This window comes from Phalaenopsis equestris, unplaced genomic scaffold (assembly GCF_001263595.1).
Source record: "Phalaenopsis equestris unplaced genomic scaffold, ASM126359v1 Scaffold000107, whole genome shotgun sequence".
Classification (NCBI taxonomy): Eukaryota; Viridiplantae; Streptophyta; class Magnoliopsida; order Asparagales; family Orchidaceae; genus Phalaenopsis; species Phalaenopsis equestris.
The window spans coordinates 2,504,111-2,527,429 of record NW_018164549.1 but is presented as its reverse complement, the minus strand read 5'-3'; the positions used below and the strand labels follow the sequence as shown (position 1 = coordinate 2,527,429).

The window sequence follows — 23,319 nt, the reverse complement described above, 5'->3', positions numbered from 1 at the left end:
CCTCTGCAATCTGCGAATATTATCACAACTCCCCTTACGACATTGGTACCAAATATGACCTATATGGCTCACAGCTCATGCAGCTCTCAACTCTAGCAGCTATGGCCTACAAACATTATTACAGTTCTCTACTACAGCATCTGTGAGCAACTACACTTACGCGACTCACAACTAATGCAACTCTCAACTCTTGCCTCAACGACCCGCAAACACTATCACAACTCTCTACTACTGTTGATGGGGTCAATCAATGCTTCTGAAGCTACTCCTTATGGCTACATTGTCAACAACTACCGCAACTTTCAAATATGGCCTTTACAACAAGCTAGCTCTACGACCACCGTCAACAACAATCATGGTGGACTACTGCCTCCACAACAATTGACAATGACTATCGCAGCTAGCTAATGTTATTATTGTCAATAACTACAGCCAGATTATAGTTATTATCCATGAACTACTACTGTACATCTATAATAATTAACTTTGTAACTTTATCTTCCCTAATCTAAAAGAAGAGTGAGTATATGCACTTACAATTACAAAGTGAATTATTTCAACTAGGCCGTGTTCCAACGATTTTTTTTTTCTAGAGTTTTCCACGTAAAAAGTCAATGTGTATCCTCTTGCATACTCTCTTTTATCTGTGTGTGTGTTTGATCTTCGTTCAATATTAAGATGTGAAATTATTACTCTATAGTTATGTGCAATGTTGATATATTTGACGTATTTGATTGGTGGAAGATGAATACACTTAAATATCCTTATCTCTCCATTATGGCTCTAGATATATTATATATACTTATAACTACAGTTGCTTTAGAATCTTCTTTTAGTGTTGGAGGTAGAACATTGGATGATTATATAAATAGTCTATCTATTAAAATCGTTAATACATTAGTTTATGCATCGTACTCAAACTCAAATTAAAAATTATACAAATCTTTAATTTCAACAAACTTATAATCAAACTTAATGGCTCGACGATACAAACAAAATGACATAAAAATTGATCCAATCTGAGTATGATCAAGCCTGGATCAAGTCATTGAATGACTTTTGAAAATATTGGTTGGTTAATTTGAAGGTCAAACAGATTCCAAATCTAATAAGCTTACAACCAAATTGAATTTCTCGGTGAGACAAATCCAACGTACCTAAGATCACTCAATTCTAACATCATTAAGACATTTAAATATCCACAAAACATTTTCTAACTAAGGGGACCTATCTGTGTCATTCGATGTAGTGGTCGGATTCCTTTCTTATTTACATGGAGAATCTAGAGCTAAAACTTGACCAGAAGAAAGAGTTAAATTTTAGTGTTGCTATGGATCAATGTCCTAATGAACATTTCCCACTATCGCCGCCGCTAACTGATGTCAACCACCATCAGTCAACCCTTACTCATTGACGTCGATGAATTTTTTGATGTAACGAAGTACCCTAAAGATGGTGTAATGACTTACCCTGAAAATAATTTAATGTTGCATCCTAAATATGATGCAATGATGCATCCCAAAGACGATTTTACGACCTACCCCAAATATGATGTAACGATGCATCACAAATATGGTGTAACAATGCTCCTTGAAGATAGTGTGACCAACTACTACCTACTTATGTGACCAATTACAACTTATGTGACCAACCATAACTTACGTGACTCACATCTCATGTAATTCTCAAATTCGGTCTCAGCGGCCTACATACGTTATTGTAACTCTCTATTACGGTCCTTGTGGCCAACGAATGCTTCTGAAACTACTGCTTATGGCCTATATGGTCAACTACTACCACATCTTTCAAATATGACATTTACGACAAACTGGTGCTACAGCCATCGTCTACAACATTCATGATGGTTTACTGTCTCCACAACAATTGACTACGACCCTCGCAACTGTTATCACCATTATCACCAAAAAAATGCAACCATATTACAATTATTGTCGATGAATTATTGTTATACATCTACAATGATAAACTTTGTAAGTCCATCTTGCCTAATCAAGAAAAAGATTGGACCCATGTATTTACAATTTCATAGTGGATTATTTCAACTGGGCTAAACCCCTAGAATTTCTCTTTCTAAGATTTTTCATGTAAATACTCAACATGCATCCTTCTGCATATTTTTCTTTTATCTGTGCATGAGATATTCCTCCAACACTAAGATGCATGCAAAATTATTACTCTCATCGCAAATTTTTCAGCACACAACTCTATATATTTACATATATAACACCTAAATTTTATTTTTGTTTACATTCATATCACATCAAAAAATAACACTATTTTAACTTTTAAAAGGTAAAACACATCTTTTTTCTTAAGCATAGGAAAGGTAACATACATGTAAACATTAAAGCTAAAGTGTTAGATATGTAAATACTTGAGAATTGCGTTGTGTGTATGTAAATCCTCCAACTTTTTAACAATGAAATATAACATTTTCATGCATATGTGAGTTGACACGTATAAAAATTAAATTTTAGGTGTTTAATATGTAAATAAATAAGAATTAAGTGGTACGCCTGTAAATCTTCAAAAATCCAAATACCTTGTAATTTAATTTAATATTTTTTAAATGTAACCTGTGAGAGAGAGAGAGAGAGAGAGAGAGAGAGAGAGAGAGAGGAATGTGAAAGCAATGGAAAGAACCTAATCTATTATTAAGTAGGCTACAGTATGGTTTGAGGTAATCCACTGCTGGCTCAAAATCAGCTCAAGCAAACAAACTTCAGTTCAAAATCCTAGAACTATTTGGCCGGTCCTTTTCAAATCTATCCAAATCCTTTGCGTGTTTGCCGGTAGATGGATCTAGGGGTAGGTGCACCTGCAGCTGATTCAAATACTAAAGAGGCCGTTGAGAATTTCTTTTAATTTTTGTTTTAACATTTTTATTCTTATTATTTTATTTATGTTTTTTTACTTAAATAAAACATATTTGATAATTGATATGCTATAATATGTTTAATTATTTTTAAATGTTTTGAGAGTTTCTAAAGTAAGATCTAATTTATTTTAAAAAAAATTAAAACATGAAAAAAAAAATTCCAAAAATTAAAAATTAAAAGTGATCCCAAGCAAGCCAATGTTCCAATTGCACCTACAATAATATTTAAAACAACGAACGAAAGGAAGATATGGGGTCTGTTTGGAGGTAGCTTACAAGTGCGGGCGGTGTTTTTAAAACGCAGCCGTACCGTTTGGTACATACGTTTCGTTAGCTTATCTGAAACCGCGTTTGAGTTTTTAAACTAAACGCATGTCGCGGGCCGAACCCGGAGGCCCGCATGCGGGCTGCATTTAAGGACAAGCAACTTATGTTGAAAAGCACAAGCTGCCCCAAACGCACCTATAGAGAACTTGAATTCACAGGAGAATTGCTGCAACTCTAGATCCAGAACTGGAGCAAGAAAAACACAAGCAGACATAACTCTCTTTTGTATGCTCAGATATCTCATAGTGGGTAAATAAGTAAATAACAACTTTAGCATACATCAGTCAAAAAGTTGAAAATCCTGTATTGATCACTGCTACAAAATCTACAATCTAAAATACTAAGAATCGCCAACAAAAAAAAAGAAAAAATTATATAAAATTCTCTGCAATATGGTCCAAGAATAATATCTCAGGCTGAAAAATGTGCCATTTTGAGAAGGTAGGAAAGCTAGAAACTGCAAAATCTATTTGAATCAGGGTTTTGTTTTAGAAATAAAATTATATTCTCATAGTTTGGGGAATCTATGCAGACGTGCCGGGAAAATCATCACTCGTCCGCTCTGCATCAACTGTTGAAGTCGATTTATTGGGCCGAGGCAATGGGGGCGGTGGCGGTGGCGGTTGTGGCCGGTTTGGCTGGACTTGCTCAACTTTCTCGGGGGAGATGCCAAACTGGATCATATTACCAAGTACAATTTTTTCACTTTAAGAACTTGAGTTTGATTTTTTCCAGTATTTTCAAAAAAAAAAAACATCTTGAAAGCAGAGGAAATCTAATATCAATTATAAAAACAATATGAATTTAAGTTAAGGGGGCATTTACATAAATACCACACAAATCTTATGTATTTACATATCTACAGCTAAACTTTAATGATTACATTCATAACACTCAAATCTTTAGCATCACATAAAGAATATCACTTTACTAACTCTATAAAAGTCAAATGTACATTTTTTTGCATAGGTTTATAACACCAAGGTGCTATAAATGTGAATATCAAAACTTAGGTGTCAGATATGTAAATTTCTCTTAATTAAAGCATACGCTAGAATAGATTAGTGATAAGGTGCTCTGTGATCAAGATCCAGTCATGAAGAAAACAGCTTCTGTAACAATGAAAGATAAATGACAAGAAGATATCTTATCCGGTTAAAAAGCTTCAAATCCAAGAGATTTCTAATCCACTGAAATTACAGTTGTAATATTCACATCCACGTTCTAGCACTACTAAAACTTAAGGTTAATAAAGTTGGGATGTTTTATGGCTTGGACTTTATCTATACTCTGTCAATTTTCCCTCTTTTATATTTAGGATTCAAGTCAGATTGTATGAGAAATTGAGATTTTCAAGGGAAAAGTCTTGCACATTATGGAAATCCGATACTTGAAACTTAATGGAATTAGAAATCACGCAGTTAAACAAGACACAGGCTGTTTAGTATGATTTTTTTTTTCTACTTTTTGTTTTTATTTTATTTTATTTTATTTATATTTCATTTGAATCAAAATATGCTTGACATCTTTGATTAAGATATAGTTGTTGTAAAAAACACTCAAAACATCTAAAATTTTTTCTTAATATTTTCAAAAATATGTTAATTTGTTTTTAGAAACATAAAATAAAAACACTTAATATGTTTTTAAAAAGCAAAAGAATCAAAAATAAATAAATAAATTGATCCCAAACAAGCTCATAGAGTTACCTTTTATAAAACCCAAAAGGAATGAGGCTTTGTCTTTCATGGAACTACTGTGAAACGAAATCCATCACATATTCATTACAGCGAGTAAGAAACTTTCTCTGAAGAATAAAAAGCCAGAGGATTAAAGATGTATGCTTCAATATTTTTTTGAAGGTCGAGGGAAGGTAAATTCAGGTCGGGGGAGAAGATGAAACAAGATGTTATGATGGTGCATGTAGATTCATTTTTTATTTTTTTTAAGAAACAGATAACGAACTGCAGCAAACAAATTCTATGGCTTTTAATAGGTTATATAATGGATTTTAAATCAGAGAAGATTCCTTGGCATTAAAGATTAAAAGTTGTGCCATATATAGGCACATAAGGTAAGTAGAAAAAGAAGAAAAATAAGGAGACATATAACCTCAAATAAGAGGATATAAATATTAAGCACTAGGAGAATATATTTCCTAATTTAATACTTTTCAAGAATAGTACCTTAAAATTTTGTTACTTTTCTATGATAACACTCCTCCTTAAGATGGTGCATAGATGAACAAAAAATTTTAGTTTATTACAAAGATTCAAAGACAAGGTTACATGGCTTCAGTAAATATATTAAGCAATCATTCTTCACTTGGTAGGGGAGAAGTGATTTTCTTTAACAAGGCTGCATATTTTATGCAATGTCAGACTATTGCAATATGTTTCATTCTTTCATAGAATGTTTGATTGCTTGCTGTTGAGAAAATTAGGGCGAGGAAGAACTAGTAACGGCACAAATTCAGAAGAACACAGAGATTTAACGAGGTTCGGCAAAGATGCCTACGTCCTCGGGAGCAGAGCGGCGAGTTCCTTTCACTATTCAGAAAAGAGGTTACAGAATTCAGAATTCAGGAGGTTACAGAATTCAGAGATACCTCCTGGGGTTAAAAATAGACCTGTTAGTAAACCCTAGACACAATATGTAATTACAGCATTACCCCTGTACCATACCGCTGGGCTTTGCCCCCGCACCCCGACCCACGTAACTTCCCAATTTGGACAAATTCTTCCGCTCCGCTTCGATTCAGCGTCTGTCCCTATATGGTATATGAGTCATACCATAACAAATCTCCACCTTGGCGAATATCCAGCCCCTTAGGAGAAAAATACCTGGGAGTTACACCTGCACCACTGTGGGTTGGGCCACCATGCTTCTCTAGCAACTGCAAACATTCAACAAGTCCAAGGAATGCAAGAACTTGTTGATAGTTTCTGGTTTGGTCAACATATCAGCTGCATTCTCATCAGTATGAACCTTCTGCAACAGTATCTCCCCATAAGCAATCAACTCTCTGATCTTGTGATACATGATATCAATGTGTTTGGTTCTCGCATGGTACACCTGGTTCTTAGCCAGATAAATAGCACTCTGACTGTCACAATGCAACTGAATTCCACCTTGCTCAATGTCCAGTTCCTTTACTAGCCCAACAAGCCATAAGGCTTCTTTAGCAGCTCCAGCTACTGCCATGTACTTTGCTTCAGTTGTAGATAATGTCACAACAGACTGAATTGTTGATTTCCACCATATAGGCCCTCTACCAAGAGTAAACACAAACCTAGTTGTAGACCTTCCGCCATCCAAATCACCTGCATATCAAAGTATATTTCCTTATTTTTTTGTATTCAACTCCCATGAACTTAACCATCCATGAAATCTGAATGTGGTTATACTTTGTTAAGAATTACACAGCCCTCTCGGGTCTTAATACAATTACAACGAATTTAACACTACAATAGGCCTTTATTGTAATGTAAATAAAGTGCAAGTAAAAACCATCACATTGATAATTAAATCCGCTTCTAACATGAATCACAAAATCATAAACATGAATTCTACTCATTACAAAAGAAAAGTAAAATGAAAACAACGGCATAATCTTCTCATGCCATTAATTCCAAACAAGAAGAGAGAGTTAGAGAAACACAACATAAAGCATGAAGAAAATACAACGGAAAACTTCATTTCATCAAAGCAAATCCACTAGATAAGTGTTTACAAAAATCAAAAGATAATGAAGAACACAATACTTAGCTTTTTACATTTGAAAGAAAGACGAATATCTCTCCCACAAAGTCTCCCACCGATCCATGCAATGTTAGAACATCTCCTTACAAATTCTCTCAAATCTCCTCTTCAATCTCTCCAAAAGGGTAGAAATCTACATTTCTACTCCTATTCTAAAAACCCTAAACTTTCTCCACACTTTTCCTAACATTCCTCCTACAAAAATCCTCCTCTTTCTAACCTAAATTCGTTCTTTTAAAGTGTTGGGACGAAGTTTGAAGAGTTCCCACAAGCACCCTTCCAAAAGGGTCCAAATACATTGAATTTCAGCCCATAACCACCAAAAGTCAGTCCATAGTTGTCCCGGGCGCTGTCGGCAGGCTCGAGGGCGCTGTCGGCGAGCTTTTCTGTCATTTTTCGGTCTTCTCAGGTAAATCTCGTTGTCGGCGCCGTTTGCCATTTTGGCGCCGTCGGAGGGCAGACTGCGCAGCTCCACCATTTGTCTTTGTTTTAGCTCCATCTTGCCCCATTTCAGTTGCGTTGTGTTCCTAACAGATAGCCCTACAAAATAGGCATGAAAGCAACCTTCCTTTAAAGTGTAATCTCATTCAAAAATATGCAAGAAGTGTAAAAGAGATTAAGCATCCAAAGACTTATCAAAAGGTGATAGGGCAAAATATCATTTCTTGCTTGTTTTTGCTCCAAATTGCACCGTTTTTGCATCTTTTTGCTCCAATAACTATAATTCATCATACCTACGACAAAAAATCAAAAATATATTTCCTTAAAGTGCAATATCATCAAAAATAGTGTAAAATATGTATGAAAATCTCAATATATTTTCTTTTGGTCATTTCCCAATTGTGGATTTGACTGCTTCTTTTTCTGATACAGCTGGTTTCCTTTTATAGACCCATTTGCACCCAATAGCGTTCTTTCCCTCTGGAAGCTAAACTAGCTCCCAATTGCGATTTTTTTGTAAAGACTTCATCTTCTGAACCATTGCACCCATCCATTTCTCTTTCTCCTGGTTGATGATAGCTCCTTAAAAAGTTGATGGATTATCGCTGCTGATGAGAAGTGCACATGAGACTAAGTCTTGATAACCCAATCTACTAGAAGACCTTACATTGGTGCGTCTTTATCTGTCTCTGGCTAGATTATAATTCTGCAGAGCCTAGATTGTAATTCTGCAGATCATCTGAAATAGAATCACCAGGTGTTGAATTTGAACTTTCACCTCTCTCACTGATGTTCTAAACCCATTTGCACTGCATCTGAACTGGAACTCTTCTCTGACACCTTATATTGATTTTGCTGTAACATAAACTGCTCATCAAAAACTGCATCTCTGCTGATATTTGCAATCAGATCTCAAAACTTGTATCATTTCACACCTTTCTTGTGACTTCTTGGATTTTGTATCAAGTTTTGATCTTTCATCTCCAGGTACATGCACTGATCTTTCATCTCCACATACATGCACATAAGCAGGACATCCAAAAATCCGTAACGGAGAAACCGTCGGTGTGGTCGGCGGACACGGCACGCGCCGATCAAGTGAGCCCCGCTAGGCTCCGGCGTGCTCGTCGCAACGGCCCGTGGGCTCCCCATTTGACCCGTCTTGAAACATGGACTAAGGAGCCTCACATGCGTGCGAACCGACGCGTGTCGAAGCTCGGTGGGCGCAAGGAAGCTGATGGGCAGGATCCCCCTCTGATGGGTGCATCGCCAACCGACCCAGATTTTCTGTGAAGGGTTCGAGTGGGAGCATGCGTGTCGGGACCCAAAAGATGGTGAACTATGCCTGAGCGGGGCGAAGCCAGAGGAAACTCTGGTGGAGGCCCGCAGCGATACTGATGTGCAAATCGTTCGTCTGACTCGGGTATAGGGGCGAAAGACTAATCAAAACATCTAGTTCAGATTTCTGCTTCAAGAAATACACCCAAACTTTACTGGAAACATCATCAATAAAGGTAACGAAATACTGAGATTCTCCCAATGACAACTCCCTAGTAGGGCCCCATACATCAGAATGCACATAATCAATAATTCCTTCAATTTTGTGTTTTCCAGTCATAAAACTGACTAGTCTGTTTTCCAAGAATACAGAACTTACAAAGATCGAGCTTGTAGCTTTTAACTTCATGCAACAAGTTTCTTCTATGCAATTCTGCCATCCCACGTTTACTGAGATGACCCAGACGCATATGTCATAGCTTTGTACTTTCATTATCTGACTCCACAGCATGAACTCCACCTACAACTGTACTCCCTAACAGTCTGTAGATATTACCTGCAGTCAACTTTCCTTTCATCACAGTCAGTGCACCCTTAACAATTCTGATGGTTTTTCTATCCTCATCAGCCTTAGGAATAAAATCATTTTTGTGTAGAGTGCCCAAGGAAATCAAATTCTTCTTCAGATCTGGAATATGTCTGACATCACATAACGTTCTAACAGTGTCATCATACATCTGAATTCTGACTTCTCCAATACCAACTATATTGCAGCATCTATCATTTTAATAGACTGAGCCAGAATTAGTTGACCTGTATGAAGTAAACCACTCTTTGTTAGGTGTTATGTGATAAGAACACCTTGAATTAAGAATCCATGCATCCGTGAACTGAGTTGATGAAACTGAGAGCATATTGCCATCACTGCAATCTGAATTTTCATTCTGCACAACATTTACAGACTTCGATGAAGTATCACCTTTCTCCCCAGTCTGCTTCTTCAGCTTTGGACAATCTCTCTTCATATGACCTGGCTCCTTGCACTTGTAGCAATGAATTTTCTTTTTGCCTCTAGACTTGAATCTGGAATTTCGCCTTCCAGAACTCTCCTTCTCTTTCTTACTTCCACGATCTTGCTTACTCTTAACATATAAACTGTCACCGTGAGAGCTTCCCCCTGCATTCTGCTTCCGCTGGTTGTGAGCCAACAATGCTGCAGTAATCTCATCCACTTTGATAGTTCCTTTCTCATATGTCAGAGTAGTCACCAGGTGTTCATAGGAAGAGGGCAACGAACACAACAAAATCATCGTTCGATCTTCATTCTCAATACTCACATAAAGCCGTGATAAATCAGTGATTATTTGATTGAAGTTATTGAAGTCATTCACCCTAAACCCAGGAATGGAAAATCACGCCTCCCCGCTCCTTTCCATTCCTGACCTCGCTCCTTTCATTTTTCGTTCGCGATCAGCGCCGAGCTCCCCTCTGCGCACGCGATTGGCAGCTGCGACCACCGCTCCTCCTTTTCAGCTGAACCCGCTAACGCCTCAGCCGGACCTGCGAAGGCGAGAGCTCCTCTTCCTGCCGCAAAGCCTCCTTCATGATCCTTTGGCATGTCGCAGAAGCCTCCGCTTTTCGCTGCTTCTGCCTGTCGCAAGCCTCCGCCGAAAACTCATCCTCACTCTTCCTCTCTGATTCGCCTTTCTCCAGCGATTACTTCGCGATTCTGCCTCCCGCGATTCCTTCGCGATTCTCCCTAGTCCGCCTGCCCCCCGCGATTCCTTCGCGATTCCTTCTCCCGAGTCACGTCCTCCCAAGCCGGACAACTCCCCAGCAGCCTCTGTCGCAATCCCACGCGATCCGCTTCCCTGAGCCGCGATCGAGAGTTCTGCCGCGAACTCCCTCTCCTTTGACAGAGATCGCGAAGTCCGAGAACCTTCGCTCAGATTCGTAAAACCTCGCTGCCAAACTTCTTCTTTGGCCGATAAAAATTTTCTTCCTCCTCTCGAACCTAGCTCTGATACCACTTGTTGAGAAAATTAGGGCGAGGAAGAACTAGTGACGGCACAAATCCAGAAGAACACAGAGATTTAACGAGGTTCGGCAAAGATGTCTACGTTCTCGGGAGCAGAGCGGCGAGTTCCTTTCACTATTCAGAAAAGAGGTTACAGAATTCAGAGATACCTCCTGGGGTTACTAACAGACCTATTTTTAACCCCAGGAGTAAACCCTAGGCACAATATGTAATTACAGCATTACCCATGTACCATACCGCGGGGCTTTGCCCTCGCACCCCAACTCACGTAACTTCCTAATTTGGACAGATTCTTCCGCTCTGCTTCGATCCAGCATCTGTCCCTATATGGAATATGAGTCATACCATAACACTTGCAATGATGATAGCTACATGATTGCAGTATTTAAGGATTGGTAGTTCTGTAATAGGAAAGACATTCTCCTACAAGAGCTTTAAACCATGCATTTCCTAAGCAGAATGAGACGTGGTTGGATATTCACCACCCAATCTAGGAACAATTGTTTGCTTCATACTAATTTAGAAATGGACATTTACTAACAGGCTTATTTTTAACCTCAGGAGTAAACCCTAGGCACAATATGTAATTACAGCATTACCCCTGTACCATACCGCGGGGCTTTGCCCCCGCACCCCAACCCACGTAACTTCTCAATTTAGACAGATTCTTCCGCTCCGCTTCGATCCAGTGTCTATCCCTATATGATATATGAGTCATACCATAACACTTGCAATGATGATAGCTACATGATTGCAGAATTTAAGAATTGGTAGTTATGTAATAGGAAAGACATTCTCCTACAAGAGCTTTAAACCATGCATTTCCTAAGTAGAATGAGACGTGGTCGGATATTCACCACCCAATCTAGGAACAATTGTTTGTTTCATACTAATTTAGGAATGGACATTTACATAAATTGCACACAATTATAATGTATTTACATATCTCACACCTAAACTTTCATATTTACACACATAGCACTCAAATATTTAATATCACATAAAATAACACTATTACCCCTTTTTAAAAGTGAAATACACATTTTCATGCATAGGTTTAAAGCACCTAAGTGCTATATATGCAGGTATGAAAGTTTAGGTGTGATGCATGTAAATACATAAGGATTGTGTGTAAGATATGTAAATTTCCCTTTTAGGAAATGAGATTTCCGCCAATAAATACAATACCCTGGAGCAAATTTTCAATTCTCAAAAAATCCAATATAGTTAGCATTTGAAAATTTTCAGACCCTCAAATGATTATGTCCTCAATATACCAATTAACTTCATGAAAATTTTTTAAAAGCTTTCAAGATTCTTAGGATAATCACCTAGTGCATATTCTTTTAAGTTTTAATAAATGATTTTGCCCAAATAACATTGATATCAAGAAGAAACCTCATAGCTTTCGTCATTCAACGCAAGAAAATTCATAGGACAATAATCAGGCATACCCAAAAAGACCAACTTTTCCGAAGGTACAATAGCATATTTCCCATGAAAAATAAAATAATACCTTCCTTAATATCAAGGTTATTAAAGTGTGCTTTAGTGGTGAAGTGAAGAGATGTAATACCTTGCGCGCCGCTTCCCTGAGAAGAGCAAACTATAAACTAAGAATGCAGATCTCATCGCTTCGCCGTATTGTGCTGTTGTGCGCTCAACTTCAAAATATAAAGAAATTCTAGTTCTAATATCATCACTTGGCTTAGCACTATCCTATGATGTCTTAGTTAACCCAAACAATAACAGAAATACAAATATTATTGCAAAAATTAGAAATGGTAACAAATAAAGACTCTCAAAAATCAGAAAATAACAGCATACAACATAAAGAGACAACCTAGGGCGATGGCGAAGGTGAGGAATGGCGGCTGGGCAAGTAGTGGGATTGGTTGGGGTTCGCGGGCGCAATTGCAGGCCTAGAATAATATGGCTGCAGCACTAGGCGACAGTGATGAGAGGTGACAGTAGGGAAGGGGGCGGCGGCAGTGGGCTGGGAGGCAGGAGGACTTGCAGCAGTGGTCTAGAAGGGAGGGGATAACTTGTCGGTGTAGGTGTGGGTGCTGTAGGAAGGACGACAGCAGCAGGAAGTGGAGAAAAGGGTTTGCGGCAGGGAAACGGGGGAATGGGGGCTATGGAGGGGAGTTGGGTATGATAAGTATCTCCGCGATATCAAGTCACAACAGGAGCACCTCTCAAACCGTTGGAGAATATTACCACCTTGGGCGAGTTACAACCGGGACATCTCCTCGCTTTCATATACAACCTTGGAAGGGAAAACAGCCTCGACAATTGGCTTGGACAAAAATTTGAAATCCAGAATTAATAAAAGCTAAACCTAAGCAAGCAAAACGACAACTATAGAATAGCTAGGAGATAAAATAGGAAAGAGAGGCTTCCTTTTGGCCGGTAACCAGAAAAGGAAGGGAGAAGAAGCGGCAAATGAAAAGGCACAGGAAACCTTTGGAGGTACTTCTCGCCCCTCTAGAAGCAGGAAACGAACAAGTCTAGCCTCTTGCTAGACTGGAACACTCCCTGCTGCACCAATTGGTCGGTTCAGTCCAATTGGTCGGTTCAGTCAGGCCCCCCAAGCCCCGCGTCAGTCATGCATTGAAGCTTCTGTTTCTTTGTCTACAGACTTTGCAACACCTGAATCCTACTGTCGGTTGTATTGCCACACAAAGCATTTGAGAAATTTTCCTCCACATGCAAGCAAAAATCCATATTGATCCACTCTTCCGAGGATCTACTATTAAACTGAACTGTATCGTGAAGCTCGAAGTCACAAACCTGTCGTTGACTTCCCGGTTTCAGTTGTGGCGTTCCAATCACAACTGCATAGTGATCCTTTAAAGTCCCAGGAATCGCGGCCGTATCACTATCGCAAACCTACACGATCCCATTGCTTCCTTCCCATTTCCATTCATGCCATTCTAGGTTGCAAACCTTTAGCACCAAGGTAGCTCCAATCGTGATTGTATCACTATCGCAAACCTACAAGTGATCCCGTCGTTAGCATCCGAGGTAACTTCAATCGCCACTATTTCGGGTTCCCAATTCTGACTATCGAGCACCACAGACAACTATTAGGATTAGGGCTTTGATATCATGATGAAAGAATTGTTCAAAACCTATTTTGTACATGCATAACATGGGCTTAAATAGAGTATTACAATATTTTACAAATAAAAAACCTAGACTTCTTCAATATTCCATTTTTACCAATAGAACCCTAAATAAGGTCCAATTCTCAACATTATATTTTGACATTGAATCAAAATAGTTTGTGGAAGAGGCTTTAGATTATCTGTTGCCCAACAGAACCTAAATCCTTTGCCAGACAACCCCTAAATGATCTTGATAAGATAGGTATCATTCATTAAAACAACGTGCTCACTTGTCAGCTATATTTAACAATAAAAAATAAGATGCATGCAAATTTACATAAGTCTAGAATGCTCAAAAGATAACTCTTCGAACGAAAAAATTATTAGGTTCAGACACCATGTAGAGTTACATGCGGATATATTAGAGTGTACAGCACTCAACTCCAATAAATTTGACTAGACAGCCGAGAAAAACAGATATCTGTGTACTCAAATATATTCACACATAGACCTACATGTGGTGTCCGAAACTAATAAATCCTTTGAATGAGGGTAATTATGCAAAAGAAACAAAAGCATGCGTTTCTCTCCACAGTTGTCCAATGTATTTGTCTCCTACCTAAATCTAGCCTAACTCCATCTTTGTCCAATGTATAATCTCCTATCCAAATCTAGCCTGATATACCCGCACGTAGCTCTAAGTGTAGTGCACGGACCTAATATATACATTGAATGCGAGGAATTATATGAAAAGAACAAGTACATGTGTTTTCCTTTCCAATTTGTTCAACGTATTCTCTCCTGTCTAAATGTAGCCTAAAAAACACTTCCAATCTCAACTTACATTGACAAAACAAACCACTTTTTTTTAAAAAAATTTAACAGTCTCTTCCAAACTCATTAGCATAACCACCTTTGATTACAACAAAGCGCAGAGTAAAGCTTTTGTTATTGACGATATCTTCACACATCAATGCAAGCCAGTCCAAATTAGATGGAAATAATTACGTTTTCCTGTGTTATATATCAGTAAAAATAATTGATATTCCCTAGGTGCGGGTAAGATTTCAATCTCAATGCTTGTGTAACACTGACATTAAGAAGCATTTGTACAGGAAGAACATCAGGAAGGGCATTTTCAAAATAATATAATTGTCTGTTATTGAGTATAAGAGATGCATTTTCAAATATGTATAAATGTGTCATTGACTATGACATACAGTACATGGCATGCATCATCAATATTTAGATTATTCGAATGTTTTAGTGATTATCTAGTATTTTTTAGATTATTTATAGTATTGTTTTTCATTTTTTTTCATTTGATTGTCAACAAAATAGCTAAGGAATTATTTTTTATAATTGTGTTAGGATTTATCTTTTAGATGTTTCATTAAAATAAATTTTAAGCTAATATATTTAATCATTTAACATTATTTCTATATAGAAGCACTCAACACACGTAACTTCAATATCCTTCCACGAGTAAAAATTCAAATCAATTCCTACTTCTACCAATGCTGGCGGGACAGGAACGCCAAGAAACACGGCAAGATGCATGGTACTCCTATTTTAGCGACTACCTAGCAGGAAATTTTATCTTCTTCATTTCCCTTCAGCACCCCACACCCCACCTCCCGTCTCCCGCCTGTTGGCTGAAGATATATGTTGATGGGGCTCTTCTTCCTTTTTACAAAGGTAGTGTGGGTTTTGTGATCAGAGATGAAAATGGGGACTTTATTATGGTGGATTGCAAGGATGTTGAACGATGGGATAGTGCTCAGGTCGAGCTTTTGGCCACCACTTCTTTAGATCGATATCCCGATCCTTGGATGTGTGAAGTCAACAGCATAGCTATTGAAAGTGATAATGTAAATGTGATATCTTTCCTTCAGTGATCCACCTCTTCGAAGGCTTGGAAGAAGAGCCTCAAAATTGCAAAGAGTTTGATTTCTTCACTTCGTTTAAACAGGTGTTGATTTCTTTCATCCCCAGATCTAACAATGAGGTGGCTCATTTTGTGCACAGTTTGCCTTACAGGATATTTTGTTATTAAAAGCTTACATGATAGTCATCCATTGTCATTTTTTGTAGAAAGGGATAGAAATTTTTGTAGGTCTACTACTTAGTAGCTTCTTTATGATTTTTACTTTTTGTCGTGGCTTTTTAGCCCCTTTTTGTAACCTTTTATTTTTATATTAATGCAAAATGCACACCATGAAAAAATCCTCTCATGACTTCTCCCAAGCAGCGAAGCAATCAATTTGCAAATCCAAAGAACCGACGCTTACTTTCAAACTAGCAGACAATTTCTCCTAATTCCTCACCCAACATCTCTAATCCATCATTTTCTCCATTAAGAATAATTTCAAGCAAAAGATTAGAAAATAAGGCTGACCTGAAAAAACAAAGAAGAAAAATTTTAAATGAAAAGATCATCAAAGGTTCATCACCAATTTGATGCCAAAGCCATAGCATTCCAACAACAAAGACAAAAAATCAGAAATATCATTATAAAGCTTCAATAATAAGCTACATACAACATGAGAGCATCAATCATAAAACCAATCACAATCAAATTTTCTATACAAATTAAAGAAAGGGTTGAATAGTTTAAACTATAATGAATCATTATGCGGAACAACTACTTTTAAATGCCAATCTCAAAGTTACAAACCCCTTTTTCTTTATAACTTAATTAGTTTAGTAGAAAGTTGTATAACTGCATGGAATTGAAATCATTTAACAGAAATTCCAGCAGATAAAATGTACACAGCTCAATAAAAAACAATTGATGTGCTCCAAAAACTACTGACCTTGAAACCACAGCCTGAAGCACAAGCATGGAAACATTCCTGCAAGATAAAAAGAATACCAATAAATGACTAAAAATGCAATAAAAATTTTTAAGATTGAACATCAATTTGTTAGGTTCTAAAAAATTGAACAGCTACGGATTCCCTGCACTATATTTAAAAGTAACCTTTTACAAGTCAACTAAATATAATGATGGCGGAAAATTGATTGTGGCATGGAAAATAGAAAAAAAATTGTCCACTGCAACAGCAAAACTGGAGCAGAGTGAAGGTGGATAATTTGATACCAGTGAAGAATTAGAAAAAAATAAAGGTATATAAAGTGCATGAAGCCTGCATTAATGCAAGACATGCATCAAGAATATTTAAGAATCGCTTTAGCATTTTTTATTATTTTAGCATTTTTGGACTAATTGAAGTACTTTTATCATTTAATGTAATTGGATTTAGTATTATCCTCTTTCTAAATTAGATAAAACAATTTTTAAGACTTAAAAATGATTGAATTCTACATGTTTAATTTTATCATGTAAGCCAATATCTTTAAAGAAAGAATTTCAATGCTTATAATTTAATAAACTAATTATGGATTAAATTTTGAGTCGACTTGTAGTAGTGGCTTGCAATAAAGGTTCAATATAATGATAAAATTATAAAGCCGCTTTTCAATGCCTATAAAGGTATATAAACCTTTATATTAACAGCCCCGTAATATTAAGATTGATTAAAACAACGTGCTCACTAATCCTGATCTGAATTTTGTATTGCTTCATAGACGAGATGCTTGAAGGTTTATGGAAGAAATCCGCGAATTCCTCAAGGAGCAAGTACAGAAACCCCCTAAGCGAGTAATTAACAGGTTATATAATATGATTATAACTTTTGAAATTCCAGGGGTTGAGCGGTTTATTATCTTAGATACGGGTGCAACATCATGTTGTGCCACTATAAATTTCTAGAGACAAAGTTGGGTAATCAAAAGAATAATGATCAAAAGAATGAGAAGGACCATTCCCACCACCTTCCGGGAATGAATTTTATTCATTATTTATAAAATTCATATAAAGAAATAAAGAAAATGATGAGTCATCATCTTCTCTGTCACTTTCATAAATTTATGATGATTGGTCCCATACAGGACCATCATCTTTATCATCTTTTTGATCCCATATGGGACCATCTTCAAAAGCCATGAAAGCTGTTTCTTTCTCAGATCCTTCCACATCATTGGATGAATGATGAGGAATTGGTGGCGTCGCAATAGTAGCGTAATCAGAGAAAGATAGAAGAATTGTTGAGGAATTCTTACACCAATAGAATCTGAAGACTTTAAATTCCAATCTAGCCCTTGTAATTGATCAATTGTATGTTTTTTGTCCTGGAATTGCAGTAATTCCGTGAGTGGCTAGATAGTCCACTATACCATGGACATTATATTTGAAACTGGCATGACTTGTACTGGTAAGCCTTGCTACAAGTGCATGTGCAATAAGGAGGTTTGATTCTCCTCCCTGTCAGTCCTGATATCCATGCGTTAATACCACGAGCTCGATATAATTAAGAAAATCATGTACAGAAAGAAGCATATTCAGAGTTATATACACGAGCTATGTTCTATGAGACTGATCTACCTTCATCGTTCCAATAATTGAGACGTCAGAGCGTCATCTTGTATCACATAGAACGACTAAAGTCGTAGTACCAACATCTCTTCTATGAAGCGTATGTATATGGACCATGATTAGCCCGAGATGTATGTATTGCATACCTTCTTGAACAAGACGTTGATATGATTGTTGTTTAATGAAAGGTGGATTTACTTGTGTACCCTCTACAGCGAGGATACATTCCTCGGAGTACTGATGATATACTCGATGCCTGGTAGAGGACCAACCATCTTCATACAAAGTCTCTGCGGGAACCAGATTAGCACGCTTTCTCTGGGAAATTTGTAGTTGTTGTTCTGGATCAAATTGGCTTTCCAGAGTACGTTGATAAGATCGCCTTCTTGGCATCTTTCTTTGAAGTTCATATGTTATACGAGACCTCATACGACAGTCACGGATCTGGTCTTCTATGTTAGAAGTCGAGGTAGAGTTAGAGGCTAAGTTATTATTTCTAAGAGAGGGCTTAGGTAAAAGAGAAGTGGAAGTTCGGGAAGTCGAGGCCATATCAAGATCGTTTTTGTTTTTCTTGGAGAAAGATCGTCTTTGGATTTTGGTAAACAAAAAGCTTACCTCTAGGACGGGAAATGTGGTTGAGATGACTCACCAAGGAATAAAGATTGAAGACGGTTTTGTAAATCAATTAAAGAATCTTCAACAGTTTTATTACTTTTTGAGTAATTCCTCTGTTGAATTTCGTATTGCTTCATTAATCCTGATCTGACAATTCAGGATAAGGTCACACCAGCCATGCGAAACCAGTTTAAAAGACATATTGACAGTCTGATGGAGCTCAAAGTGATAAGGCCTAGTAAGAGTAGACATCGAGCTATGGTTATTATCGTTAACTCAGGTACATCAATCGATCCCAAAACTGGTAAAGAAATATAAAGAGGATAATACTAAAACTGACACATCAATCGATCCCAGAACGCATGCCTTGTTTTTTCTTTAATTTCTCTTCCGGAAAATATGCAATTTTTCTTATGATGTGAGGTTGTAGCTTGATTTTCCTTTTTCCGATGATTGCTCCGAGAAATTCAATTTCAGATACCGCTATTTTCATCTTCGTGGGAGAGAGAACCAGTTCTTCGGCTTCAACAATAGCAAGGAATTTCTCCAAATGTTTCATGTGGTCAGATTCGCTTTCACTAAAAATAATTGTCTCAATTATTGATTTCAGCCGCTTTTCAATGCCTGCTGTTAAAGGTGCATATAACCAGTCCTTCTGATTTATCCTTTATAACCATCTTATGGCTATTATCGTCAACTGAGGTACATCAATCGATCCCAAAACTGGTAAAAAAATACGAGGGAAAGAAAGACTCGTACTTAATTATCGGTCCTTAAACGATAATACGCACAAGGATCAGTACTCATTACTTAGTATAAATACTTTGTTAAAAAGAATCAGTAGAAGCCAAATATATTCAAAATTTGATTTGAAAAGCGACTTTCACCAGGTAGCGATGCATCCCGAGTCCATTGAATAGACTGCATTTGTTGGGCCCACGAGGCTTTATGAGTGGCTTGTTATGTCATTCGGGCTAAAGAATGAGCCCGCAATTTTTCAAAGAAAAATGAATTTTTGTTTCAGGGATTGTACAGAATTCTTAGCTGTATATATTGATGATATAATTATTTTTAGTGAAAGTGAATCTGACCACAGGAAACATTTGGAGAAATTTCTTACTATTGTTGAAGTCGAAGGACTGGTTCTCTCTCCCACGAAGATGAAAATAGCGGTATCTGAAATTGAATTTCTCGGAGCAATCATTGGAAAAAGGAAAATCAAGCTACAACCTCACATCATAAGAAAAATTGCAGATTTTCCGGATGAAAAATTAAAGGAAAAGCAAGAAATGTGTCTGAGGAAGAAATTCAACAAACAGCCATACAAGCACCTAATAAAGTTCCAAGATTAGGAATATAATTTCTTGAGTAATTTAAAATTCCTAACCAAGAACACATGTTTTGTTTCTTCTTTAATTTTTCATCTGAAAAATCTGTAATTTTTCTTATTATGTGAGGTTGTAGCTTGATTTTCTTTTTTTCGATGATTTCTCCAACAAATTCAATTTCAGATACCGCTATTTTCATCTTCGTGGGAGAGAGAACCAGTTTTTCAGCTTCAACATTAGTAAGGAATTTATTCAAATGTTTCTTTTGGTCAGATTCGCTTTCACTAAAAATAATTATGTCATCAATATATACAACTAAGAATTCTCTACAATCCCTGAAACAAAAATTCATTTTTCTTTGAAAAATTGAGGTTGTATTTTTTAGCCCGAATAGCATAACAAGCCACTCATAAAGCCCAGTGGGCGCAACAAATACAGTCCATTCAATGGACTAAGGATGCATCGCTACCTGGTGGAAGCCGTTTTTCAAATCAAATTTTGAATACATTTGGCTTCTACTGATTCTTTTTAACAAAGTATTTATACCAGGTAATGAGTATTGGTCCTTGTGCGTATTATCGTTTAAGGACCGATAATTAAATACGAGTATTTCTTTCCCTCGTATTTTTTTATCAGTTTTGGGATCGATTGATGCATCTCAATTGACGATAATAGTCATAGTTCGATGTCTACTCTTACTAAGCCTTATCACTTTGAGCTTCATCAGGCTGTCAATATGTCTTTTAAACTGATCTTGCATGGTTGGTGTGACGTGTTTCAGTGGTTTATCCTGAATTGTCAGATCAGAATTAATGATTTCAATTTTGCACGTCACTTGATTTTTGGCCCAATGTTTTTGCGGGTTGTCACCAATGTACACGTTGTTTTGTAAACTTTTAAAAATTGAACTGAACCTTTTAACAAGAGGATTATCATTAGTAACATTTGAATAGAAAAATTCAGGTTGCAATTCAGTATAAAAATCATAGTCCATATCAAGCTCAGGTATTTGTTTTGTTATGATTTCTACATTTGTTGCTGTTGGAACATGTGTTATTTCTTTGTAAAATGTTATCATGTTCCCTTTAATTCGCATGCCACCTTGCATGCTCCTAATGAAGTTGCAACCTAAGAGCATCTGAATACCATCTTTGACCTCTATTTCCATACAATAAATTAGAGGAATTCTACAATTATTTTCAGAAATAAACATTTTTTCATCTTTTATCCTCATACCAGATTGTGTCGTCGAATTTACACCACTGAAATGAACCTGGTAATTTAATTCCTCATATACACCTTTCGGAAGGTCTTTTATACTGGCACAATATGATGTTGCAGCCGTATCTAAGATAACTTGCAGTTTGAACCGATCAACCTTTGAGATTTCAAAAGTTCTGTAAAAATGTTAATTACTCGCTTAGGGGGTTTTTGTACTTGCTCCTTGAGGACGTCGCGGATTTCTTCTTTAAATGCTTCGCTCAACATCTTGACTCCGCTTTCCCAGCAAATTGTTCATCTTCGTCCTCATCAGCAAAGACGACTTTCTTTCCTTTGTCTTGCAGAGACAATTCCTGCAAATCTTTTGATAAACTTTGCTCCAATTCATGCTGGAGTTTCTCCTTAGGCGTCTATTTTCCTCAAGTAGATGTTTTGTGTACTTTACCAGTTCATGAAGTAAGTTATCCTTTGACTGAAACTGAATTAAAGATAACTCCTTCTGAACTGTTATAGACAAGTAGAACAGCGCAAAGAGGACAAGCAGATAACTTACAGATAACGTAGTGTATTCTCATTTTTATGTTCGTAATAATGAAGCAATAAGAACAACAAACATGCTGTCCTGTATTAGGCTTGTTATGTTCCTATAGATGAGAACATTTTTCCTATTCTTCGGTGAGCTTCACAGCACATCGCCAGCCAAGATCCTATTTCATCATGAACTCGTATTCTTCAGTAGGTCCATTTTCTAGAGCACTTCGTTGTAATAAAGTATTTGCTCCTTCACCTTCAGAAATCGAGCAAATAGCGTCTGATGATTCTTCGTTAAGATCTACAGAAAGGACGCCGTAATCATCAGGGAGTTCAAGGTTCTTCAATATGGTGGCTCTGGCCATATTACTTTGTTTGCTGCGACACTCTCTAGCAAAGTGTCCTTCATTCTCACAGATGTAATATCTACACTTAGATGTCTTGAACTTATTTTTATTTTTAATTACACGAATGCGGAATTCGTGCAGCTTGCCCTTGTAATTTCTGGATTTACGCAGCTCATACTTCTTGTGTTGATTATAATAACCCGGTACTGGAATTTTCTTGCCAATCGAGAGATCTTTAATCCCTCGTTGTACCGCAGCTCTTTTACACAAATCTGCCAAGTATTGGTACGTAAATCGTATTCTTGGCAATACACCAACCGTATTGCCCGGGTATTTCTTCTTGAATGCCTCTTCAATTTCATTGTCAATTATGAGAGGCATCGTTCGGAAGAACTTTTCAGAGAGCTAAGAGATAATGTACATCCGTCCTGACTTTGCAGTCAAGACCTTGTAGTCGTTCATATATTCAAACATATTTTTAATCTCCGAACAAGTTAATCTCTCAAGATCTAGATACGCCCTGTTTTGCTCTTCAGTGGATCCCTGATAAGGATCCTCAAGCAGTATTATTCTACGTATCTGAGAGAACATTCTGCAGGTCATCCGCAATATTGATTAGAGCTTCGTACTCCTCGTACGTCATGCGCCATTATATCCAAATCTTTTTCTCAACTTCACCAAGCAAGTTTTCAATGAATAAAACTTTCGCCTTATTATCGGCGAATTGCTTGTCGTTGACTAGATTTAAAGTAATTGACTCCCATCTTGTAATAACATCATCATAAAGCGAGAAATCGTCAGGGAGAATTAATAATACACCTTGAGTGCTCTGCGCAGATGGCAGAGTCCACAAGTTTTGTTGATAAGTCTTCTTGAAGTCAGAAGACCGAGCTCTTAAATTTTGGAATGACTTTGAGGAGGAAGAAGGATCAGTCTGCGAACCAGTAGTAGCTAGTGGGTACATAACGGGACCATCACTGGTTC

At 37.2% G+C, this 23,319-nt stretch overlaps 1 protein-coding gene across 2 annotated transcripts in view; it reads right to left on the bottom strand.

Moving 5' to 3' along the window:
• Window positions 1-3,184: 3,184 nt before the first annotated feature.
• LOC110020733 overlaps window positions 3,185-23,319 on the bottom strand; it is a 43,797-nt gene continuing 23,662 nt past the window's right edge. The window contains exons 4-5 of one of the 2 annotated variants that reach the window (XM_020718927.1): window positions 16,672-16,710; window positions 3,185-3,412 (exon numbers count right to left, since the gene is read on the bottom strand). In XM_020718927.1, the coding sequence (XP_020574586.1) occupies window positions 3,401-3,412; window positions 16,672-16,710 (51 nt within the window). In that variant the 3' untranslated portion in view covers window positions 3,185-3,400. Of the gene's footprint in view, window positions 3,413-3,578; window positions 3,901-16,671; window positions 16,711-23,319 lie in introns of those variants that run through there. The other variant, XM_020718926.1, reaches the window with a different exon arrangement.